At 46.8% G+C, this 27256-nt stretch overlaps 1 protein-coding gene across 1 annotated transcript in view; it reads left to right on the forward strand.

Annotated features, from left to right (window-relative positions):
* Window positions 1-27256, forward strand: part of LOC139416360 (protein bassoon-like) — a 194376-nt gene that overhangs the window by 143894 nt on the left and 23226 nt on the right. Inside the window, exons 4-5 of the mRNA XM_071164895.1 lie at window positions 17659-18105; window positions 18741-25409. Of these exons, the coding sequence (XP_071020996.1) occupies window positions 17659-18105; window positions 18741-25409 (7116 nt within the window). The remainder of the gene's footprint in view (window positions 1-17658; window positions 18106-18740; window positions 25410-27256) is intronic.

Consider the following 27256-nt stretch of genomic DNA (forward strand, 5'->3'; position numbering starts at 1 on the left):
GCTCCTCGTCCACATTATAGAACCTTACAGTGTATTCAGTAAACACTTTCTCATAGAAATGCTTGGTCTACTTTTACTGGAAGAAAAGATAATTTGACCTCAGTGGCTTTTCCCAACCTAACTAACACACTGTCAGATTATTTTTACACTATGGTATTTATTACCCAAGAGGACTGAGAGCCAGAGCTCTTCTCTGCTTGAAAACATTCAGAGTCCCACTACTTGTCCTAACAGAAGAGTAATGGTGCCAGATCAGAAGTGGATGTTTCTCTCCCAAGACCCGTAGACACACACGACTCAATGAAGCAGGTCACGGGTAGGTAGTTCTAAAGCTCAGCAGTCAAGCAGATAGTAGTCTCAGTCAATCACTGAAGTGGGAAGACAAGCTCTTTGTGGATAACTTGATTAGTGACACTTTAACCCCGAGAGAGAGAGAGAGAGAGAGAGAGAGAGAGAGAGAGAGAGAGAGAGAGAGAGATTGAACGAGAGAGAGAGAGAGAGAGAGAGAGAGAGAGAGATTGAACGAGAGAGAGAGAATCTAATTTTATTTGTCACATGTGCCGAATACAACAGGTGAAATGCTAGTACAGGTTAGTGGAGGTAATTGAGGTAATATGTATATGTAGGTAGGGGTAAAGTGACTATGCATAGATAATAAACAGCGAGTAGCAGCATCAGAAAAAAACTGTTCAGCACTCTTATGGCTTGGGGGTAGAAGCAGTTCTGACGCCTTTTGGACCTAGACTTGGCGCTCCGATATCGCTTGCCGTGCAGTAGCAGAGAGTCTATGACTAGGTTGGCTAAAGTCTTTGGCAATTTTTATGGCCTTCCTCTGACACCGCCTGGTATATAGGTCCTGGAACGCAGGAAGCTTGGCCCCAATGATGTACTGGGCTGAACGCATTAACCTTTGTAGCGCCTTGCGGGCGGAGGCCGAGCAGTTGCCATACCAGGCGGTGATGCTCTCGATCGTGCAGCTGTAGAACTCTCCTGAGGGGGAATAGGCATTGCCATGCCCTCTTCATGACTGTCTTGGTGTGTTTGGACCATGATAGTTTGTTGGTGATGTGGACACCAAGGAACTTGAAGCTCTCAACCTGCTCTACTACAGCCCAGTCGATGAGAATGGGGGCGTGCTCGGTCCTCCTTTTCCTGTACTCCACAATCATCTCCTTTGTCTTGATCACATTGAGGGAGAGGTTGTTGATGGTGTGAGAAAGGGTGAGAGAGTAATAGCAAAATAAAAGGATTGAGAGTAAAGAAAAGGTGCGTGGGTGTGTGCTTGCATGCGTGGGTGTGTGTCCCATTCGTGTGGCATTGCGTTTCTATAGGGCCCTGTGTGAATGATAGGCTGAGGAGTCTGAGGTGGTGTTTGCTCTCTTGGAGGTCTACCTTATCTCTCTCCCAGCTGTGTGAACAGACAAAAAGCCTTCTTTTCTCTATGGCCAGAAACACTGCCCTCACCCTTGGTTACCACCAGTGATTACAAACATACTCTCTCACCTTTTTTCTTTGACAACAATCTTTATAAGACCAGACTTTGGTAAGAGTTCAAATGGGACAATTCAACTCCCTCCCTCCCTACCCACCAGAGACCATCAGCCCACTCAGGGGCCGGTCTTCGGATGAATTATACTGGAACTGCCAATAGTAGCAAGCAATGTTAACTGATTACTAGCCCAGATAGCCATGTAGTGAGATCCCAGATGAGAACTGACAGGTGGAGAGGACAGGGGGAGTGACGGAGAGGAGGGGGACAGGAGGAGATGGAATCGGCTCTGCATCATTGTAACACCACATGAGGCCTCCTACTCTCTGCTTAGGTACACTTAACACCAGGGGGATCGATAATGAGTCGTGTCAATGGGATGGGGAACATGTTTCTAGCAGAGGAGGTTTGACTGATGGTGTTACAGTAGCTATGGGGGACTGGACTGTGGCCACCTGCCTAGGAGATACAGTGTGGATGGAAGTCAATAACTCACTCTAGCTCTGAGAGGTTCATCAAGAGGTTGGATGGGTGGAAGGAAGCAATCCCACCGGGCTTTTACTCCCCCTGTCATAGGAGACTTTATAGGCCCCCATATGGAATAGGGTGCCATTTGGGATGTAGCCCTGGTCTTCATATCCCTCTCCTCTCTACTGTATATTATCATCTGACCAGCTACAGTAGCTCTTCTCTCCTCTCTACTGTATATTATCATCTGACCAGCTACAGTAGATCTTCTCTCCTCTCTACCGTATATTATCATCTGACCAGCTACAGTAGATCTTTTCTCCTCTCTACTGTATATTATCATCTGACCAGCTACAGTAGCTCTTCTCTCCTCTCTACCGTATATTATCATCTGACCAGCTACAGTAGATATTTTCTCCTCTCTACTGTATATTATCATCTGACCAGCTACAGTAGCTCTTCTCTCCTCTCTACCGTATATTATCATCTGACCCGCTTCAGTAGATCTTTTCTCCTCTCTACCGTATATTATCATCTGACCAGCTTCAGTAGATCTCTCCTCTCTACTGTATATTATCATCTGACCAGCTACAGTAGCTCTTCTCTCCTCTCTACCGTATATTATCATCTGACCAGCTACAGTAGATCTTTTCTCCTCTCTACTGTATATTATCATCTGACCAGCTACAGTAGCTCTTCTCTCCTCTCTACCGTATATTATCATCTGACCAGCTACAGTAGATATTTTCTCCTCTCTACTGTATATTATCATCTGACCAGCTACAGTAGCTCTTCTCTCCTCTCTACCGTATATTATCATCTGACCCGCTTCAGTAGATCTTTTCTCCTCTCTACCGTATATTATCATCTGACCAGCTTCAGTAGATCTCTCCTCTCTACTGTATATTATCATCTGACCAGCTACAGTAGCTCTTCTCTCCTCTCTACCGTATATTATCATCTGACCAGCTACAATAGATCTTTTCTCCTCTCTACTGTATATTATCATCTGACCAGCTACAGTAGCTCTTCTCTCCTCTCTACCGTATATTATCATCTGACCAGCTACAGTAGATCTTCTCTCCTCTCTACCGTATATTATCATCTGACCAGCTACAGTAGATCTTCTCTCCTCTCTACTGTATATTATCATCTGACCAGCTACAGTAGATCTTCTTTCCTTTCTACCGTATATTATCATCTGACCAGCTACAGTAGATCTTCTCTCTTCTCTACCGTATATTATCATCTGACCAGCTACAGTAGCTCTTCTCTCCTCTCTACCGTATATTATCATCTGACCAGCTACAGTAGATATTTTCTCCTCTCTACTGTATATTATCATCTGACCAGCTACAGTAGCTCTTCTCTCCTCTCTACCGTATATTATCATCTGACCAGCTACAGTAGATCTTCTCTCCTCTCTACCGTATATTATCATCTGACCAGCTTCAGTAGATCTCTCCTCTCTACCGTATATTATCATCTGTCCAGCTACAGTTGCTCTTCTCTCCTCTCTACCGTATATTATCATCTGACCAGCTTCAGTAGATCTTCTCTCCTCTCTACTGTATATTATCATCTGACCAGCTACAGTAGATCTTCTCTCCTCTCTACCGTATATTATCATCTGACCAGCTTCAGTAGATCTTCTCTCCTCTCTACTGTATATTATCATCTGACCAGCTTCAGTTGATCTTCTCTCCTCTCTACGTATATTATCATCTGTCCAGCTACAATAGCTCTTCTCTCCTCTCTACCGTATATTATCATCTGACCAGCTTCAGTAGATCTTCTCTTCTCTCTACTGTATATTATCATCTGACCAGCTTCAGTAGATCTTCTCTCCTCTCTACTGTATATTATCATCTGTCCAGCTACAGTAGCTCTTCTCTCCTCTCTACTGTATATTATCATCCGACCAGCTTCAGTAGATCTTCTCTCCTCTCTACTGAATATTATCATCTGACCAGCTACATTAGATCTTCTCTCCTCTCTACCGTATATTATCATCTGACCAGCTTCAGTAGATTTTCTCTCCTCTCTACTGTATATTATCATCTGACCAGCTACAGTAGATCATCTCTCCTCTCTACCGTATATTATCATCTGACCAGCTACAGTAGATCTTCTCTCCTCTCTACCGTATATTATCATCTGACCAGCTTCAGTAGATCTCTCCTCTCTACCGTATATTATCATCTGTCCAGCTACAGTAGCTCTTCTCTCCTCTCTACCGTATATTATCATCTGACCAGCTTCAGTAGATCTTCTCTCCTCTCTACTGTATATTATCATCTGACCAGCTACAGTAGATCTTCTCTCCTCTCTACCGTATATTATCATCTGACCAGCTTCAGTAGATCTTCTCTCCTCTCTACTGTATATTATCATCTGACCAGCTTCAGTTGATCTTCTCTCCTCTCTACGTATATTATCATCTGTCCAGCTACAATAGCTCTTCTCTCCTCTCTACCGTATATTATCATCTGACCAGCTTCAGTAGATCTTCTCTTCTCTCTACTGTATATTATCATCTGACCAGCTTCAGTAGATCTTCTCTCCTCTCTACCGTATATTATCATCTGTCCAGCTACAATAGCTCTTCTCTCCTCTCTACCGTATATTATCATCTGACCAGCTTCAGTAGATCTTCTCTCCTCTCTACTGTATATTATCATCTGACCCGCTTCAGTAGATCTTCTCTCCTCTCTACCGTATATTATCATCTGACCAGCTACAGTAGATCTTCTCTCCTCTCTACCGTATATTATCATCTGACCAGCTACAGTAGCGATTCTCTCCTCTCTACCGTATATTATCATCTGACCAGCTACAGTAGATCTTCTCTCCTCTCTACCGTATATTATCATCTGACCAGCTACAGTAGATCTTCTCTCCTCTCCACCGTATATTATCATCTGACCAGCTACAGTAGAGATTCGCTCCTCTCTTCCTAGTCATGCTCTCCATCTCTTTATGTTTTTATTCTGACCTCTAGTTCTTCTGTTCACCCCCCCCCCCATCTCTGTGACCACTCTCTTTTCCAAACTGCTCGCTCCCCCCCCTCTCGTCTTCATTCGTCGTATTTCACTCTTCTATCCCCCTCCTTCTATTTCTTTGTTTCCCTTCCTCCTCACACACTATGGGGCTTTACCCCTTTTCTTCTCTTATTTCTCTGTCGTCTGTGTCCGGTGGGCCACTCCGGCTCTCTTCTTCTTCCTCTGGTCGTCCCTGTGCTGTCTTCCTCCATTTTGCGGCGTTGTGCTGTGCTGTAGTGCTGTGCTGCCTGGAGCAGCAGTGGTAGAACTGGGGAGGGAATGGAAGTATGCGCTAGAGCAGAACAATGGTACCCTGGGTAAAAATAGCTATCTTCCAGCTTGGCAGGGGGAGGGGCCCTGCCTCCTGCACTATATACAGTACAAAGAGAGGGGAGATTGAGTGGTCTTTATGCAGATGTACAATGTACTTCATACAGAAGAAAGGAAGGGAATCCAATCCACACGTTGAAGGGGAGCTGGGGGAATTGTATAGAAGAGAAGGGAGAGTTGTGTATGTTGGGGAGATGTTGGCTAAGTGGAGAGACAGTGGAGAGCACCGCCATATACATCCAATTGTGGATGTGTTCTGTTGTATTCTGCTTTATCTTTTTTGGGGTCTCCGGGGTATGCAGTATACAACATGGTGATCTATTGTGAGGTCTGCCGGGCTCAATATACAAGAAGGCTTAGGGTGAGGAAAACCCATCAGTTTCTGGACCAATCAGACGGCCCCGCATGTGTTCCCATTTGGTGAAGGATCGGGGAGGTACTCCGATCCAGACTCATTTTGGAGAAGAAACGGACGTCCGTGGGCGTGGCGTAGCGTTTGGCTGGCGTAAAGAGTCTAGGTAGCCGGGCAATTATGAGAAGGGCTGTAGTGCACTTTACTTTAGTCCGAACAATATAGCAAAGTGGGGCCACAGTATTGCTCTCTGTCTTAATTAAGATGAATCTGTATGAGTCCACTAGCAAATGAGAAAGAGGGATACAATTTGTGGCTTTGCTAATCACACTTAAGAGAAAGAAGAAAAAAAAAAAAACACTGCTGGAAATAAACTATTAAACAGCTTGGCAGGTCTCGGAGGAAGGCTTTTATGGTTTTGTCAATACCTCATTCAATCTCGTTCATAAAAGTAGAGAATCCCCCAACACTATTGATAGTGGAGTCTTGACAGGAGCTTTTTCATTAAATTCAGTTTTTCCCTTCAGTCATCACCAGTAGGCTGGAAGCTTACTTTGAAGTCTTACAATTTCATCTTAATGAACTTATTGCACTCATTTCAGTAACAATGTTTTTTTTTACCATCCACTAGTTTTCTTCATAATGTTTTATAGCCTGGAGTGCAGATAAAGAATAGTGTGTGGAGAGTGTCATTGGAGAATTTAATCCAAACCGAATGAATTAAAGGATCATTTTTATTTTTTTATAACCAAATCTCTATTACGCAAATGGAATGTTATAGAGGGGTCCAGACACCTTTCACTTGTTTTTGATAAGAGCGAATCCCTTCCTCATCCTCGTTGTGCAGTATGGAGACCCTGAAAAAAACAATAACAAAGGCTCCAAAAAACACCGAAATATGTCCTTAAAAAACCTCTTGATACTACCCATCCTGGGTCCGGGAGCGTTGTCATCAACTGACACTAATTAGCATAACGCAACGGACATAAATATTACAAGAAAATATTCCTATTCATGAAATCACAAGTGAAATATATTGACACACAGCTTAGCCTTTTGTTAATCACCTGTCGTCTCAGATTTTGAAAATATGGTTTACAGCCAAAGCAAGACAAGCATTTGTGTAAGTTTATTGATAGCCTGGCATAGCATTATGCCTAGCTAGCAGCAGGCAACCTGGTCGCGAAAATCAGAAAAGCAATCAAATTAAATCGTTTACCTTTGATGAGCTTCGGATGTTTTCACTCACGAGACTCCCAGTTAGATAGCAAATGTTCCTTTTTTCCCTAAATATTATTTTTGTAGGCGAAATAGCTCCGTTTGTTCTTCACGTTTGGCTGAGAAATCGACCTGAAATTGAGGTCACGACAATGCCGAAAAATATTCCAAATTAGCTCCATAATATCGACAGAAACATGGCAAACGTTGTTTATAATCAATCCTCAAGGTGTTTTTCAAATATCTATTCGATAATATATCAACCGGGACTGGTGGCTTCTTAGTAGGAAAGAGAGAAACAATGGCTGCATTTGTCCTTTACGCACAAAACACTCTGAGAGACTTCAGCTGACCACTGACGCAATGTTGACGTTCAGGCTCATTTTTCAAAATAAAAGCCTGAAACTATGTATTGTGACACTAGACACATTAGGGAAGCCATAGAAAAATAAATCTGGTTGATATCCCTTTCACTGCTTAATAGGGACGCATAGGGACGCAGAGGTTTCTAAATAAGAGTCACTTCCTGATTGGATTTTTCTCAGGCTTTCGCCTGCAATATCAGTTATGTTATACTCACAGACAATATTTTTACAGTTTTGGAAACTTTAGAGTGTTTTCTATCCTAAGCTGTCAATTATATGCATATTCTAGCATCTTGTCCTGACAAAATAGCCCATTTACTTTGGGGACATTATTTTTCCAAAAATGAAAATAGTGCCCCCTAGATTCAAGACGTTTTTAAACATAAATACATCATTAAGAAACTGCAAAACTAGCAGTATAGTGATGCGGGTCTTTAGATGTTGTACACATGAAATTGTGCCAATTCTGAACTTTACCCGCAACGTTATATTCCCTTTTGTGCTACTCGAGACGTTTCCCCTATCCAGCTGTTCCATTCTCTGTGTAGCCTGCTGCTACAGGTAACTGCCAAAATAAAGGAAACACCAACATAAAGTGTCTTGATAGGGTGTTTGGGCCACCACAAACTGCCAGATCAGCTTTAATGCACCCGATCTGACACTCGAACGGAGACAGTCCAGTGGACGAGTTCTGGAGTGGATTGTGAGCATACTCCACCCAGACGAGGAACTTGCTCCAGTTGCTGGTCTGGATGGAGACGAAACTTCTCCATCTCCTGGTTAGCCTGCTCAGTTTGCCCATTTGACTGTGGGTGTAATCCCGAGGAGAGACTCACCGACACCACCAACAGGGAGCAGAAGGCTTTCCAATACCGTGCGATGAACTGAGGCCCACGATCCGAGACAATGCCCTAGGATCGTCTGTGTAGTCGAAAGACATCAGTATTCATGAGACCAGCGGTCTCCTTCACTGAGGGCAACTTGGGTAAGGCAATGAAATGGGCTGCCTTGGAGAACTAATCAACGACCACCAGGATAGTGGCAAGCCCTTGGGATGGAGGTAACCCTGTAATGAAGTCTACAGACAGGTGGGACCAGGGCCGGCTAGGTTGTTCCAACCTCTGCCCATCCCCAGTCGGCCCTGGTCCCACGTTGCTGTCGTGAGGACTTGCTTTGGGCACAGGTGGAACAAACCGCAACAAAGGATCTCACATCCTAAATCATGTTGGGCTACCAGAATTTCCGCCTCAGGATCTCCAGTGTCCGATTAACCCCTGGATGCCCAGTTCATTTAGATGAGTGTTGCCATTGTAGTACTGATTCTTGGATACCGGGCGGTAGGCTAGTGTGAAATCGAACCTGTTAAAAAACAGAGCCCACCTAGTCTGGCGAGCATTCAAGCTCTTGGCTTCTTGAATGAATACCAAGTTCTTATGGTCCGTCCAGATTACGACGGATGAGGTTCCCCCTCCAATCAGTGTCTCCACCCCTCTAGGGCCCATTTAACTGCCAGGAGCTCCCAGTTGCATTCCGCTGGCAAGAACCACTTAGAGAGAAAAGTGCATGGGTGCAGTTTCTTGTCCTTCTCGTTCCACTGTGAAAGGACCACCCCTGCTCTGGTGTCCGAGGCGTCCACCTCTACCACAAAGGGATGAGTAGGATCAGGATGAACGAGGATGTGAAATGTCCCTTGAGCTTCATGAATGCCCTGTCAGCCTTGGGAGTCGAGCAAAAACAGGTCTGGGACTTGAGGAACCGCTGGACCTGCTTGAGTGAGGTGGGATGAGGCCAGTCGGTGACCGCCTCAACCTCTATGGGGTCCATTCGGATGCCTGCGGTAGAGATAATGTGACCCAGGAAGGAAACCTGGGACACTTCTCTATCTTGACATATAGTTGGCTCTGCAGGAGGCGTCTCAGGACTTGACAGACGTGCAGTATGTGTTCCAGAAGGGTTTTGGAGAAGATCAGGATGTAAGGTTGGACCCAGGTGTAGAGAAGAGACCAGACGAGGAATCAGTGGTTAAGGACAAACATGATACCTTACTGAGAATCGGTAGCCGCAGGATCACAGTGCACTTGAAAAAACAACAAGCACTAAGTCTCAAAAACTCACTCAGGAAACAAACGCACACGGTAAGCAATTGAAGCTTCTGCAAAGGACAACAGAAAACACACCTCTTTTAACAGGGAAATCACAATGAGTAAATTGGACACATCCGAGTGTCGTTAATGTCTCTAGGACGGTCTCTGCTGCCCTCTGGTGACAGGTGGAACCATGACAATAACGTTGAGGATAAAGTTCGGAATAACACCATTTTAATGTGGTGTATACAACATCTAAAGACCTGCATCACTATACATGCTTTGTATTTTCTAAAAGTACATATTTGGGTATCTTTGGAGCCTTTGTCCATATTTTTGCAGGGTCCCCAAACTGCACAACGAGAATGAGCAAGTGATTAGCTGTTTGGGGTAAGTTTCTCAAAATAGTGAAATCACAAAAAAAAGGTGTCTGAACCCTTCTATAACATTCCATTAACATAAAAGATTTTGATTTAGTTGTAAAAAAATCTAACTATTTGTTAACAACAACAGGGAATAAAACATCAGCTATGAAGAGGAATGAATGCAAAGAAGAGTATCTTTTTTTTATCAAGACTTTCCTTTTCTCAATGTGCGCCAGTCCAGCGATGACTGTGGCAGTTAAGTTTCAAAATCTAATTCCAAGATGGCGTGAGCGTTGATGATAATCTGAATAAAGACACACAAACCTTTATATATTCTCATACTATTCTGCTCTGCAGGAGGAGAAAAAAACTCCATTCATTGAAACCATAATCCCATTTATTTTGTAAATCTTTCTGAAATGTTTTTATTTGATTTTTTCCCCTCAGTGTGGGGGGAAAAGGGGACTGGGTGCATTTCAGTCTTCAGAATGTGAAATGGAGGATAAAGAGATGGTGTATTATTAGTGAAGGCTTTTACCTCTCTTTTACGGTCTGCTTTTCAGAGAGTGATACAATATTTATGTATCTGTGGGCTGCGTGCCTATGACAGGTTTGTACAGTTCATACCATTCCCTGACTTTTGAAAACCTGCATGAAAGGAGAGAATAGAGATAAAATTAAACATTAGCCTCAAAATTGTGCCTGGTGTTAATGGTGAATACTGTTCCGTTCAGTTAGTCCTCTCTGACCTATTCTCTCCTGTCTTCCTTGTTCTCTCTCGGTGTCTCTGTACCAGTGGTGTAAAGTACTTCAGCAAAAATACTAAAGTACTACTAAACTTTTACTTTTACTTTTACTTCGCTACGTTCCTAAAGAAAATAATACATGTTTTACTCCATGCATTTTCCCTGACACCCAAAAGTACTCGTTACATTTTGAATGCTTAGCAAGATGGGAAAATGGTCCAATTCACACACTTCTGGTCATCAGTAATGCCTCTGATCTGGCGGACTGGCTAAACACACATGCTTTGTTTGTAAATTATGTCTGAGTGTTGGAGTGTGCTATTCGTTTAAAAAATAAATTATAATAAAATGGTACCGTTTGGTTTGCTTAATATAAGGAATTTGCAATGATTTATACTTTTACGTTTGATACTTAAGTATATTTGAGCAATTACATTTACTTTTAATGCTTAAGTATATTTAAAACCAAATATTTTTAGACTTTTACTCAAGTAGTATTTTACTGGGTGACTTTTACTTAAGTCGGGTTCCAATCAGTTTGCCAATTGGGTACTTTTTCCTCCACTACTCTGTACACCATACATCTGCCCTTCAGTGAGAAAGGACTCAATGTGTTTGACAGCACAACACGCAGATGGTTTATTGTTGACATGCTGGTTTTAGATGCTGACTTGCTGTTGCCTCAACCCCTCTCTAAATTCAATAGAGATTCTCTGAACAATGTTAATAGCTTCCTGATTTAAAAAAGAAAAAATGGAATGGCTGTGGTTCTGGAATTTCTGGAACTCAACTAGCTGGGTTTAGAGATATCTGCGCATGCAGGATCCACCAGCCTACCTCCTTTCAGCTGCTGCTCCGTGCTCAGTCACTCTTTTACACAAAACCGTTCGATTTACTACTTAGTTCTTCGTCTGTTATAAAAGTTGGCTATTGCAAACATCAAATCAAATGTATTTATATAGCCCTTCTTACATCAGCTGATATATCAAAGTGCTGTACCCAGCCTATAACCCCAAACAGCAAGCAATGCAGGTGTAGAAGACCAAAACCTAGCCAGTCCTCTTCTGGCTGTGCCGGGTGGAGATAAGAACAGAACATGGCCAAGATGTTCAAATGTTCATAAATGACCAGCATGGTCAAATAATAATAATCACAGTAGTTGTCGAGGGTGCAACAGATCAGCACCTCAGGAGTAAATGTCAGTTGGCTTTTCATAGCCAATCATTGAGAGTATCTCTACCACTCCTGCTGTCTCTAGAGAGTTGGAAACAGCAGGTCTGGGACAGGTAGCACATCCGGTGAACAGGTCAGGGTTCCATAGCCGCAGGCAGAATAGTTGAAACTGGAGCAGCAGCACGGCCAGGTGGACTGGGGACAGCAAGGAGTCATCATGCCAGGTAGTCCTGAGGCATGGTCCTAGGGCTCAGGTCCTCCAAGAGAGAGAGAGAAAGAAAGAAAGAGAGAATTAGAGAGAGTATACTTAAATACACATAGGACACCGGATAAGACAGGAGAAATACTCCAGATATAACAGACTGACCCTAGCCCCCCGACACATAAACTACTGCAGCATAAATACTGGAGGCTGAGACAGGAGGGGTCAGGAGACACTGTGGCCCCATCCGATGACACCCCCAGACAGGGCCAAACAGGCAGGATATAACCCCACCCACTTTGCCAAAGCACAGCCCCCACACCACTAGAGGGATATCTTCAACCACCAACTTACCATCCTGAGACAAGGCCGAGTATAGCCCACAAAGATCTCCGCCACGGCACAACCCAAGGGGGGGCGGCAACTCCGACAGGAAGACCACGTCAGTGACTCAACCCACTCAAGTGACGCACCCCTCCTAGGGACGGCATGGAAGAGCACCAGTAAGCCAGTGACTCAGCCCCTGTAATAGGGTTAGAGGCAGAGAATCCCAGTGCAGAGAGGGGAAATGGCCAGGCAGAGACAGCAAGGGCGGTTCGTTGCTCCAGTGCCTTTCCGTTCACCTTCACACTCCTGGGCCAGACTACACTTAATCATATGACCTACTGAAGAGAGGATTCTTCAGTAAAGACTTAAAGGTTGAGACCGAGTCTGCATCTCTCACATGGGTAGGCAGACCATTCCATAAAATTGAGCTCTATGGGAGAAAGCCCTGCCTCCAGCTGTTTGCTTAGAAATTCTAGGGACAATTAGGAGGCCTGCGTCTTGTGACCGTAGCGTATGTGTAGGTATGTACGGCAGGACCAAATCGTAAAGATAGGTAGGAGCAAGCCCATGTAATGCTTTGTAGGTTAGCAGTAAAACCTTGAAATCAGCCCTTGCCTTAACAGGAAGCCAGTGCAGGGAGGCTAGCACTGGAGTAATATGGTCAACTTTTTTGGTTCTAGTCAGGATTCTAGCAGCCGTATTTAGCACTAACTGAAGTTTATTTAGTGCTTTATCCGGGTAGCCGGAAAGTAGAGCATTGCAGTAGTCTAACAAAGAAGTAACAAAAGCATGGATTCATTTTTCTGCATCATTTTTGGACAGAACGTTTCTGATTTTTGCAATGTTACGTAGATGGAAAAAAGCTGTCCTTGAAACAGTCTTGATATGTTCGTCAATAGAGAGATCGGGGTCCAGAGTAACGCCGAGGTCCTTCACAGTTTTATTTGAGACGACTGTACAACCATCAAGATTAATTGTCAGATTCAACAGAAGATATCTTTGTTTCTTGGGACCTAGAACAAGCATCTCTGTTTTGTCCGAGTTTAAAAGTAGAAAGTTTGCAGCCATCCACTTCCTTATGTCTGAAACACAGGCTTCTAGCGAGGACATTTTGTGGCTTCACCATGTTTCATTGAAATGTACAGCTGTGTGTCATCCGCATAGCAGTTATGTTTACATTATGTTTTCGAATGACATCCAAGAGGTAAAATATATAGTGAAAACAATAGTGGTCCTAAAACGGAACCTTGAGGAACACCAACATTTACAGTTGATTTGTCAGAGGACAAACCATTCACAGAGACAAACTGATATCTTTCCGACAGATAAGATCTAAACCAGGCCAGAACTTGTCCATGTAGACCAATTTGGGTTTCTAATCTCTCCAAAAGAATGTGGTGATCGATGATATAAAAAGCAGCACTAAGGTCTAGGAGCATGAAGACAGATGCAGAGCCTCGGTCTGACGCCATTAAAAGGTCATTTACCACCTTCACATGTGCAGTCTCAGTGCTATGATGGGGTCTAAAACCAGACTGAAGCATTTCGTATACATTGTTTGTCTTCAGGAAGGCAGTGAGTTGCTGCGCAATAGCTTTTTCAAAACAAATTGAGAGAAATGGAAGATTCGATATAGGCTGATAGTTTTTTAAATATTTTCCGGTTCAAGGTTTGGCTTTTTCAAGAGAGGCTTTATTACTGCCACATTTAGTGAGTTTGTTACACATCCGGTGCATAGAGAGCTGTTTATTATGTTCAACACAGGAGTGCCAAGCACAGGAAGCAGCTCTTTAAGTAGTTTAGTTGGAATAGGGTCCAGTATGCAGCTTGAAGGTTTAGAGGCCATGATTATTTTCATCATTGTGTCAAGAGATATAGTACTAAAACACTTGAGTGTCTCCCCTGATCCTAGGTCCTGGCAGAGTTGTGCAGACTCAGGACAACTGAGCTTTGGAGGAATATGCAGATTTAAAGAGGAGTCCGTAAATTGCTTTCTAATGATCATGATCTTTTCCTCAAAGAAGTTCATGAATTTATTACTGCTAAAGTGAAAGCCATCCTCTCTTGGGGAATGCTGTTTTTTAGTTAGCTTTGCGACCGTATCAAAAATAAATTTTGGATTGTTCTTATTTTCCTCAATTAAGTTGGAAAAATAGGATGATCGAGCAGCAGTGAGGGCTCTTCGATACTGCACGGTACTGTCTTTCCAAGCTAGTCGGAAGATTTCCAGTTTGGTGTGGCGCCATTTCCGTTCCAATTTTCTGGGAGCTTGCTTCAGAGCTCGGGTATTTTCTGTATACCAGGGAGCTAGTTTCTTATGACAAATGTTTTTAGTTTTTAGGGCTGCAACTGCATCTAGGGAATTGCGCAAGGTTAAAGTGGTTAACTGATTTTTGTCCTCTGACGTCCTTGGGTAGGCAGAGGGAGTCTGAAAGGGCTTCAAGGTATCTTTGGGTTGTCTGAGAATTTATAGCACGACTTTTGACCCCTTGGTTGGGGTCTGAGCAGATTATTTGTTGCGATTGCAAATGTAATAAAATGGTGGTCCGATAGTCCAGGATTATGAGGAAAAACATTAAGATCCACAACATTTATTCCATGGTATAAAACTAGGTCCAGAGTATGACTGTGGCAGTGAGTAGGTCCGGAGACATGTTGGACAAAAAAGTTGATGATGGCTTTGAAAGCCTTTTTGAGTGGGTCTGTGGACTTTTCCATGTGAATTTTAAAGTCACCAAAAATTTGAATATCATCTGCTATGACTACAAGGTCCAATAGGAATTCAGGGAACTCCGTGAGGAACACTGTATATGGCCCAGGAGGCCTGTAAACAGTAGCTATAAAACGTGACTGGGGGGGGGTTGTAAATTGAAATTTGCTATCGTAAATGTTAGCAACACCTCCGCCTTTGCAGGATGCACGGGGGGGATATGGTCACTAGTGTAACCAGGAGGTGAGGCCTCATTTAACACAGTAAATTCATCAGGCTTAAGCCATGTTTCAGTCAGGCCAATCATGTAAAGATTATGATCAGTGATTAGTTCAGTGACTATAACTGCCTTTGAAGTGAGGGATCTAACATTAAGTAGCCCTATTTTAAGATGTGAGGTATCACTATATCTTTCAATAATGGCAGGAATGGAGGAGGTCTTTATCCTAGTGAGATTGCTAAGGCGAACACCGCCATGTTTAGTTTTGCCCAACCTAGGTTGAGGCACAGACACGGTCTCAATGGGGATAGCTGAGCTGACTACACTGACTGTGCTAGTGGCAGACTCCACTAAGCTGGCAGGGTGGCTAACAGCCTGCTGCCTGGCCTGCACCCTATTTCATTGTGGAGCTAGGGGAGTTAGAGCCCTGTCTATGTTCGTAGATAGGGTGAGAACACCCCTCCAGCTAGGATGGAGTCCGTCACTCCTCAACAGGCCAGGCTTGGTCCTGTTTGTGGGTGAGTCCCAGAAAGAGGTCCAATTATCTACAAATTCTATCTTTTTGGAGGGGCAGAAAACAGTTTTCAACCAGCAATTGAGTTGTGAGACTCTGCTGTAGAGCTCATCACTCCCCCTAACTGGGAGGGGGCCAGAGACAATTACTCGATGCCGACATCTTTCTAGCTGATTTACACGCTGAAGCTATATTGCGCTTGGTGATCTCTGACTGTTTCATCCTAACATCGTTGGTGCCGACGTGGATAACAATATCTCTATACTCTCTACACTCGCCAGTTTTAGCTTTAGCCAGCACCATCTTCAGATTAGCCTTAACGTCGGTAGCCCTGCCCCCTGGTAAACAGTGTATGATCGCTGGATGATTCATTTTAAGTCTAATACTGCAGGTAATGGAGTCGCCAATGACTCTGGTTTTCAATTTGTCCGAGTTAATGGTGGGAAGCTTCGACGTCTCAGACCCCGTAACGGGAGGAGTAGAGACAAGAGAAGCCTCGGCCTCTGAGGAAAACCAGTTGAAAGTTTCTGTCGGCTGATGAGCGACACCGGTTGAGCATTCCTACAGCATTTCCCTCCAGAAGCCTTGAGAAAGTTGTCCAGCTGCGGGGACCGTGCGAGGTGATTTATACTAACTTTACTATCTGTACTTACTGGTGGCACAGACGCCGTTTCATCCTTTCCTACACTGAAATGACCCTTGCCTAACGATTGCGTCTGAAGCTGGGCTTGCAGCACAGCTATCCTCGCCATAAGGCGATCGTTCTCCTGTATATTATGAGTACAGCGACTGCAATTAGAAGGCATCATGTTAATGTTACTACTTAGCTTCGGCTGTTGGAGGTCCTGACGAACCACGTCCAGATAAAGCGTGAAAAAGTTGAATGAACAAAAAAGTTGAGTGAGGGAAAAACTACAAATATAAACGGTAATTGAAAAGTAAAAAACATAAAGTTGTCAGGTAGCAAAGTAAGGTTGCATGACACAAACAGGTTGTCTAGCAATTTCATGTTATTTTTTCAGGAGGGGAGTTAGATGCCACAACAAGTTATATGTAGCCCACACAGAATATCAAACAAGCAAGAAACAAACAGGCAGTCAATGGCGATTTAATGTTATTTTTCATCATCATTGCAAACATTGGCTTAAGAGGACTCCTGGCAATATATTGCAGCATAAGTATGAAGATGACATCATCAAAACACAAATTGTTTTGCCCCAATGCAATGTGTAGACTGCGTCTTGCTTGTCAAACGGCAATATCCGTTACAAAAGACAGAGGAGGTTGTAGCCTTCATATATATTTTTTGAACGTTTGCTCAAATCGCAGCTGTTCAGAAATATTAGTCTGAGAGATAGGCCACATCATGATATCAATCAAATTGGTCGGGGCTTCAGAAGAGGGTGAGTAAAGAGAGAAACGGGAATGTGTGTGTAAAAATAACACGTGCAGAATGTGATTCAGATCTTTCGTTTTGAGAAATATTTTTTCAGAGGGGCGGGACAGGGGTAAAAACTCTGTACTGTAGCCTCAACCTCAACCAAGACATAGAGCCTATAAGCAATAAGAAAACATCTATTTGAGGATCAAACACAACACCAGTAAAGATAGATTGAATGATGTCTCATAGTTTTAATAGGTTTACTTCTTAGAGTAGTACTATTGTAGGTGTTGGACTGGGCCTCCACTCAGTCCCATTGTTATGGGAACATCATGTCTATGTATGCCGGCCCCCCAAAATGTGTCGTAGAAGGGCGATGTCTCTCGATCTGGTGGCCGCCTGCCAATAGACAGTATGACTTTCTACTCAGAGACCCGCAGACTTAATCCCAGGGGAGCCGCGCTTTCACTCTTTTCTTTATCTACAGAATCACAGTGGAGATGTACATGGAATGTGGGACGGATGTTCTACTCTTGTCAGATTCTTCCATGCCCGCTTTGTACCCCCCTTCCCCATACTCCACTTCCTAACTTTCTCTCTCTTTTTCTTTCTCTTTTAATTTTTTAATCAAAAGATTAATATAATAGTTTTGTTTTTCTGATTTGTTTTTCAGAAGAGGGAGTGGCTCTGTCTGAACTGTCAGACCCAGCGGCTGATGTCCGGAGGACTCGGAGATCCCTCTCCTGTTCCTCATCCGTCTCCAAAGCACCAACCAATGGGATCTCCACGCCACCTGGCACCAGCCAGTCAGCAGCCAGCTCAGAAGCCGCCCTTCCTGAAATCGACCAATCAGCAGCAGCAAGGGCCAAGAACGATGCAGCCGCAGCCGCAGAAGCCACAGACAGGCCTGGGGAGCGGACCTTTCGCAGTGAAGCAATCCGGGGACACAAAGGCTCCTGTCCAGCCCACACCTTCCAATGAGCCCCCAAAACAACAGAAGGCCACGGAAGAGACTATGCCAAAGTCGGAGGAGCTGGTGGAACCTACCATAGACACCAAACTAACTCAGAAGAAGGGAGAGCCAATCACAAAAGACCTAAAGAAGTCAAGACATTATGACGTAAGTCACCTTTTAGGTCTCCTAGAAATTCATTTTGATATACAGCTGATAAAACTTAGTTATTGTTATGTAGTAAAGCAAGATGTTTATCGAGGGACATTTAGTTGAGTTGAAATGGAATAAGGTATTGATAGTTTATTGCCACAGTACCTCAAATGATTTGAAAATGGCATCCAATCTTTTCTGTGCCTTCCCTCTTCTCCTGCACCTTGTTATTGACGTCTAGAAAAAAAGCAGAGCTGACGAAGCAGGCGCCAGCCACAGCACTGATGGATTTACTCCACTCAGAGAAAAGGAATGTGTTTTTTCTCTCACTCCATTTTAGCCGTCGCCCCTCTTGAAACATAATGTGCTACGATTGGTACAACCATGAATATGCAAAGCCATCAAGGCCTTAGTGGTACTGAATTAGTGCTGGTGTGAATACAAAATGAAAGTGATCCACTCTAATGCACACTGTTCTCCGATGTTCAATGTGAGCATGGGTGGAATAATATGAGGAGCAGAACATTACAAATAAGTATTTTAGAATAATCATTGCATAAGATCATCTTAGGGTTTTTGAGGTCTTTTTTTCAGGTCTTTTTCCCAGTCTGCTGTTTTGTTTTTGGCTGATTTCTTATGTCCCTCCTTAGGAGACCAAGAACAGCACTCAAGACCTGTCACGAAGCCCCCAGAGCCTGAGCGACACCGGCTACTCCTCGGATGGCATCTCCAGCTCACACAGTGAGATCACCGGCCTCATCCAGGAGGAGGAGATGAAGCTGAGCGAGAGGGGCATCAGCGGACGTGGCAGCCCCCCCAGCCCTTCCGAGATCACCAAGCTGGAGAGTTCCATGAGGCCCCTGCTGGAGTCCAAGACCCTGCCGGCCGAGGAGAGGGAGCGCGAACGGAGCCGGGGCAGGCACCACCGAGAGCAGAGGCCCCGGTCGCTCTCCATCACCCCAGAGGCCTACGACTCTGATGAGGAGCTGGAGGACATCGTGGAGGAGGAGGAGGACGGAGGGGACTGGGAGTCCAAACGGGAGCACAAGAGCAGTGCCGCTCCCAAGGACGAGAAGAAAGTGGCCGAGCCGGTGCCAATGACAGATGAGGAGTTCATGAGGAGGCAGATCATGGAGATGAGCGCAGACGAGGACAACGAAGAAGAGGAGGACATGGAGGAGGAGGACGAGGAGGACGAAGGCTACGGCTACCAAAAACCGAAAAAGACACACAAGCACATCTCGGAGTCAATGAAAGAGAAACGCCGCCTGTCTCACCACTCCAGCAGCTTCGAGGAGGAGACCAAAAGCTCCAGTGACATCTACAAAGGTTCTGCGGAGGAAGGAGAGGAGGGGGGCCTGGGGGGCCTGCGCCGCTTCAAGACCATTGAGCTCAACAACACCAACAGCTACAGCCATGACATGGAGCTCAACAATGAAAATGACCTCAGTCTGGACCGAGAGCCCGAGCTAGAGATGGAGAGCCTGACGGGATCTCCTGAGGAGCGCTCCAGGGGAGAGTACTCCTCCACCCTGCCACCCACCACCTCCAGCTATAACTCTGGAACCTCACCCACCTCCATCTCCTCCATGGAGGATGACAGTGACAGCAGTCCCAGCCGCAGACAGAGACTGGAGGACGCCAAGCAGCAGAGGAAAGCCCGGCACCGCTCCCATGGCTCCCTGCTGCCCACCATCGAGGACTCCTCTGAGGAGGATGAGCTGAGGGAGGAGGAGGAGCTGCTGCGGGAGCAGGAGAAGATGAGGGACCTGGAGCAACAGAGGATCCGCAGCACGGCCAGGAAGACCAAAAGAGACAAAGAGGAGCTGAGGGCCCAGAGACGCAGGGAGAGATCCAAGACGCCCCCCAGCAACCTCTCCCCCATCGAGGATGCCTCCCCTACTGAGGAGCTGCGACAGGCTGCAGAGATGGAGGAGCTCCACCGATCCTCTGCCTCAGAATACTCCCCCCAGAGCCTGGACTCAGAGGCTGAGGGATACGAGTCTAAACTCTACAAGTCTGGCAGCGAATATAACCTGCCCACGTTCATGTCTCTGTACTCTCCGACCGAGAAGTCATTGACGACCACGACGATCACTGCTCCCTCCAGCAGCAAGCCCCTGAAGAGTGCTGAGGAGGTGTATGAGGAAATGATGAGGAAAGCTGAGTTGCTGCAGAAACAACAGAAACCGCAGCAGCATCAGAAACAACAGAAACCGCAGCAGCAACAACAGAAACAGCAGCAGCAACAAGGGAGACACAACAGTACATACAAGGATGACACAAACGGCCAACAGTATGAAGACGAGTACGAGTATAAGCAGGCAGAGACTGGCTATGAAAACGAAGCAGCAGAGACAGGAGACATCTACGAAGAGATCCGCCAGACCTCCCAGAACATCACTAAGATGCACCAGTCCTCCGCCCTGGAGTTACAGCAGCAGGCAGACGACCAGGTGGAAGTAGACAACAGTACCTATCCAGATAAGCAGCTTTTAGATACTGGGTCAACCTTCACTAAGCTGCTTGAGCAGACCAATGACCTGTTGACTCCTGGCACCAGCCCCACTCAGCTCTCTGCACCTGTGTCCTTCTCTGAGACCGGAGGAAGGATCCCTGATGTACGGGTGACACAACACTACTCAAAAGGGATGAAGAGCCAGACGGGTAAAAATGGCATCACTCCAGTGGCGGTCGTCACCACAATAGCCGCCTACGGGGTTTATTCCCGGGATGCAGTGACCATCTCCCAGACCAGCGTTAGTCAAACGATGACTACCACCCAATCCACCATGTATGGTCGGCAAACTGGAGGTCCCACCACTTCAACCACAACCGTCTCAAATGTGTGCAGCAAGATAGCGGAGATAACACAGGCATACAGCCAGAGAGAGGTGGTTGCGAGGAGCGTGGGGGAGAACCGAGGGGTCCAAGTCAGAGACAGTGCAACATCTTCAGAGCACGTCATAGAGACCCGCTCGCCAAAGATGTCTTCGTACTACAAGAGCTCCAGCCCCCCTCTGTCTCCCTCTGCATCGCCCACTGAGAGCCTAAGTCGCTCCCCCTCCAGGAGGGTCGAGATCTCCACCCAGACGTTCAGCCCAGGCATAGTGGCTCCGTCGGCTGGCTCAGGGCCCACCTCCCCAGTGATGGTCCAGGGGACCCAGACATCTCACAGAGTCGTATCCCCACGTCTTTTCAGACAGCAATCCTCCCAGGACTCCCACTACATGGACACCGAGCACACAAGCCCTGCCAAACCAGTGACGGTCAACACGGCCACCTCACCTTTATCCTCGCCCACCAGATTCAGCCGACAGTTGACATTAGATGGCTACTCTCCACAGGCCAGTCCGCCAGACAGCCCTCCATACCACCAGTCTCCTCACCGCAGCTTCTATAGGGTGCAGAAGGTGGAAAAGGTCAATGTTGGCACCAGCATGGTCACCACAGCTAGCACCTACAGCCGTGGTTCGATGTCTATGGACAACATCTCTCTCTGCAGGATCTCTACTGTCCCTGGGACATCGAGAGTGGAGCAGGGCCAGATGATCTATGGTGGGAGCGTGGTGGATCTGAGAACAGTGGATCTGAGAACAGCCACTATACCAGCCCCCATCATCATGACTGACCACGGCATGGATCTTACCTCTCTGGCCACAGAAACACGCAAATACACCAGTGGGCACGAGGGGAGTCACCCTTCCACCATCATTCAGCCTCTCATAATGAACCTGAACACCCAGCAGCACCCCCATGTGATGGTATCAACCGCAACCACGGTGAGCGTCACGGTGGCCGCCTCCATGTTCATATCACAGCCTCAACAGCCCATGGTCTACGGGGACCCTTTACAAAACAGAGTGGACCTGGGCCAGGGTTTGGGCTCAGCCATGTGCCTGTCACAGAACAAACCACCACCCACTGACCCATCCATCCCCAAGATTGATGCCAAGCTGGAGGACCTGAGCATCCAGCAGCAGCAGCTGATGGAGCAGCAGCAGAAGCTTCAACAGCAGCAGCAGCTCTTGGAGCAGCAGCTCCAGCAACACCATCAGATGCAGCAGCAGTCCTCCTTAGGTCGGTACAACCTACCAGGCCAGATGACTCTGCTCAAAAAGGACCTTCTGGTCAGCCAAACCAGCAACTCCCCAGCCGTGGTCAGTGCTATATCCTCCTCCGTCGCCCCTGACAGCTACAGCACTGGAGGTCCCCTGGAGCTGAAGAGCAAGCCAATCCCGGCAGGTGTGATGAACCTGGCAGGCGGTGGGCCTCATGGCATGATGGTCCAGATGAATGGAGCCCCACAGGGAGGACCAGTGACCCAGCTGGTGAAGACAGAAAAGAGCCAGGATGCCGTGGACCTCACAGGGGGGCAGATCAAAGCTGAGAACCAACCGGCCTGCTGTGATGTAGTGTACCGCCTCCCATTCGGAGGTAGCTGTGTTGGTGGTCCGTTCTCCCAGAAGCAAAATGTTGATGAGACAGTGGCCACTCAAGAGCCAAGACCACCCTCTGCGCCACCACTCTCCTACGAGTCGGACCAGGAGTGCCAGTATCAGGATATTTCTATGGACGGGCGTAAAGCCTACACACTACCGTACCCTGGGCGGCTACAGCCCTCGATGTCTGACACCAACCTAGCAGAGGCCGGACTCCAGTCCTACCACTCCAAGATGGACCCACACATCACGGCCTCTGGAGAGCTGGCCGTGGACCTCAGCACCATGAAGCATGCCTATGAGGGAGGCTTCCTGGGACTGGGCATGCAGTACGGCTCCTACACTGACCTACGCCATGGGGGTGACCTCACTGCTACTGCCCTGCCCATACGCAGATTCAACTCCCTGTCAAACATTAGCTCAGACTATGGCTACTCACCCCGAGACCTCGCTAACTTCCAGGAGTCCAACCTGGCCCAGTACAGTGCCACCACTGCCAGAGAGATCAGCCGAATGTGCGCTGCCCTCAACTTAATGGACCGCTATGGGAGCAATCCGGAGCTTGTGCAGTACGGTGTAGGAAGGGGAACAGGTCCAGGTGGCAGGCTTAACTCTATGAGACAAAATATGCTCTACGGACCTGATGGGAAGCCAATCTCTCAAACCCAAGCGCTCACCAACATGATCAATGCCAGGCAAGCCAGCCTCCGAGCCATGTACCCGTCTGCCATGAGGTCTGCTGATGGAATGACCTACTCCACCATCAACACGCCCATCGCATCCACCTTGCCAATCACTACCCAGCCTGCCTCAGTGCTGTGCCCACTACTGAGGGGAGTGTACAGGCCTTTACCCACTGCCAACATGACACCCGTGCCACTGGCCAGCCTCACCAGAATGCCTGTGAACCCAAGGTTGCCTTTGTCTGGGCAGGCTCCATACCGTTATCCGGCTCCCAACATCTTCCCATTCACCACGTCGGCCCCTGTGAGCATGCCTGCTGCTATCACCACTACCCAGGATGCCCCAGTCTACCTAGGGAAGCCCTCTGTGAAATCAGGTGCATCTGATCCATCATCTCAACCTCTCTTTGCCCATACATCAGCCCCGGTCAGCTTGCCAACAGAGCCCCAGCAGCAACCCATGAACCTGACCCAGGCTCACCTCCACACTCAGGCCCCAGGGCAGCCCCGGGTCCAGCCTCAGAACCAACCTCCAGCCCAGCCCCACCACATGCAACCTCAATCCCATCCTCAGAGCCAGCCTCCACCCCAGAGCCAGCCCCCTCCAGCTCACATTTACCCTCCAACACAAAGCTACACTGGGCCCCAGAGCAACATCCAGCCCCCTCCGTCTGGCCCACCCTCCAGCAGCCCAGTCAACACTGCGACGGAGACGGAGGAAAGAATGCAGCGCCAGCATGAGCAGCTGCTGCAAATGGAGCGGGAGAGTGTGGAGCTGGAGAAGCTGCGTCAGTTACGTCTGCAGGAGGAGCTGGAGAGGGAGCGCATGGAGCTGCAGCGGCACCGCGAGAAGGAGCAGATGCTAGTGCACAGGGAGATTCAGGAGCTTCAGACCATCAAGGAGCAGGTCCTGCAGCAGCAGCAGGCTGAGAGGGAGAGCCAGCTGGTGATGCAGAAGGAGCAGTTGGCCCAGCAGAAAGCCCAGCTCGACCAGATACAGTCGCTGCAGCAGCAGCTTCAGCAGCAGCTCGAGGAGCAGAGGAGGCAGAAGACTGCTGCAGCTGCTGCTGCTGCAGCCGCCGCAGCCGCTCAGGTGGACCAGAACGGCCAGACCCTGCTGCCCTATGGAGATCAAGTGGGCTTCATTTCCCTGCCCAACTCCTCCTCGGACATGTGTCTAAGGAACAATGAAGAGCACATAGAGACCAGAACCAACATGAGGAGGCAGAACTCCACCTCCATGCCCCGGCTGAGGGACGGAATGGAGGGCGAGAGCATCCAGTTCTATGGAGCACGGAGGATCGTGGACAGCTGTGTCCAGACAGACGAAGAGGATGGCGAGGAGAGGTACATCATGTCCCGGCGCAGACGCAACAGGCGCAGTGTAGACTGCAGTGTCCAAACCGATGATGATGAGGAGAAAGTGGAGTGGGAGCAGCCTGTGAGGCGCAGGCGCTCTCGCTTCTCTAAGCACTCGGATCCCGTGGCCGAAAACAAGACAGACACAGCCTCCAAGACAGCCGCCTCATCCAGCATCGCCATCCAGACCATTCGAGATAGCGCCTGTCAGACCGAAACAAACCAACTGGGGAAAGTGTCCCCGGCTATCCACGTCACCGTGCCAGACCCGAACAAAGTCGAGATTATCCACTACATCTCAGGCCCTGAGAGGACCCAGAAGGGCCAAAGCCTAGCCTGCCAAACAGACGTTGAGGCCCAGTCTCAGGGCGTGGTGGTGCCTCAGCTCAGCGTGCCCACCACCGTCAGCCCCTACTCCACAAGCATCCAGCTGGTGGGGTCCGCCGACCCGCGCCAGCAGCAGAACAGGAGGAGGCCAGACCCCCTAGAGATCAGCTACCAGACCCAGCCCATGAACCACCTCCACAATGAGTCCCTCTCCAGCCTGATCCGTCAGCCCCCCAAGTCCCCCCAGGTGCTCTACTCCCCTGTTTCCCCCGTATCCCCCCACCGCCTCTTGGAGACGTCCCTCTCCAGCGGCGGGCTGAACAAGGCCCACGTCACCCCCCAGCAGAAAGCCTACACGGTCGAGTCACCCCAGCGCCACCCCAGCATGCCCCGGCCCATTAAGAGCACACAGAGGTCCATGTCGGACCCCAAGCCCCTAAGCCCCACTACAGATGAGACAACCAAGGCCAGGCTAAACCTGTACCAGCAGCAAGCTCTTCAGAGCCAGGTAGGTCATAAGGTCAATCCTTTGATCCTCAACAGCTATTTCTGTACACATGCAGAGACCGAAAGACTCAAATCGCAAGATCACATGGACAGTTGTCTTTTTACTGTTAAGTACTATATGCATTCTACTGTAGTATGTATCAAATTGGAAGCATAATATTAAAATATGGCCCCATAACCATACAGTGCAGTACCATGCGATGCTACACTCTTAGAATTAGTGGTGACTCGAGGAACTCTGGAGATCCTCAAGGAATCCCTGCAGTTCTTCAAGGAACCATTGCTAGTCAATGGTTTATATTAGCACCCTTGGTAAATTGAGGGGCTCTTGGAGGAAACTTTAATGCACGTGTCAAGATCATTCCACGGAGGGCCGAATGTCTGTTTTCACTCCTCTCTCTTGATAGATGAATTAAGGTCACTCATTAGTAAAGAACTCCTCTCACCTGGTTGTCTAGGTCTTAATTAAAAGGAAAACCCAAAAACCCAGCAGCCACTAGGTTCTCCATGGAATGAGTTTGACACCACTGCTTTAATGTTTCAATGTAATATTCCTGGAGGAACCCTGGACTGGAGGAACCCTGGACTGGAGGAGTGGCTTAGTAAGGGCGTGGCTTTCAGATCTTTTTAGGCCACCCGTGGAAGTAAATGTAATTCCTGTTAATCTGTTCTGTTGTATTGTCATCACATGTTAAGGTTGAACACTGACAATTTTGTAGCTTCAACGAGGCTTACAGCGGTGTATGAGTTCCTCAAGAGCGTGTGCAAATCCCAAAACTGGAATAGTTACCATTTTATTACTATATGTAATAAGCAATGTTAATATTGTAATAGAATATGTAATATGCATAAATATTCAAGAAACATTTTAATTTGCAGTGTACAAACTTAACTTCATGAACAGGAATTACATTTACTCTCACGGGTGGCCCAAAATAGCTATGTGAAAGCCACGCCTTCAATCTTCTGATAGTCTGCCACCTCTATAATATATATTTAAAAAGGCTCTAGATTGAACCCCTCTCGTCACAAAAAGGTTCCGGTTTGATCCTTTACATAGGGGTTCCTCGAGGAACCTTTTTCCACTGGAACGGTTCGCGGAGAGGCAATTTCTAGAACCCCGAAAGGTTCTTCCAGGCTCCTTTACTTCTAAGAGTGTATACTCATCATAAAACAACACAACTTACACACAGTTACACTGTGATAGATCTCTAGTTTCAAAAAGCACCACAGACGTATGTCCTCCAACATCTTATTAATGCACAGCTTAAGTGGACACAGTCAAATGATATCTACATTGAAAAGTTATTGATGTTTTTTTGGCAAGCAATTTTGAACGTCATCATAGGCAAATGCTGTCAATAATATCTCCATTCATCAGTGTTTGTTACACTTGCTAAGGTGGCAAATTTCGGATTGATGTTTGTCCCCCCTATATACAGATTGAAACAATTCCGAAATTTAAGTGATCATCTATCGTATTTGGGAACAATGCTTTCTTTGTTAATTATTTTTCACACAAGAAAATACTATACAATATGATGACTTTAAAAGGCAACTGGAAAGAGCAGGAGAAGTTTTTCAAAAACCCAAAGAGGCTTGTAAGGCACCTCCCTCTTTCGAATATTTATAGAATAAAAAGTATTCTGATTTTTAAGACTAATAAACAAATCATTGGAGATTTACACAAAGAACAAGGTAAACTTCATGATTTGGGGTGGGGGGGTGGGGGAGAGAGAGAAAAAAGACATTCAAGTAAAACGCATAATCAAAATAAGTGACTGATAGGCAGGAAATTATTCAATATCTTTTCATTTTGTATTTGAAGGAGTTGTGAAGGAGCTGATA

This window comes from Oncorhynchus clarkii, chromosome 9, assembly GCF_045791955.1.
Source record: "Oncorhynchus clarkii lewisi isolate Uvic-CL-2024 chromosome 9, UVic_Ocla_1.0, whole genome shotgun sequence".
Lineage (NCBI taxonomy): Eukaryota > Metazoa > Chordata > Actinopteri > Salmoniformes > Salmonidae > Oncorhynchus > Oncorhynchus clarkii.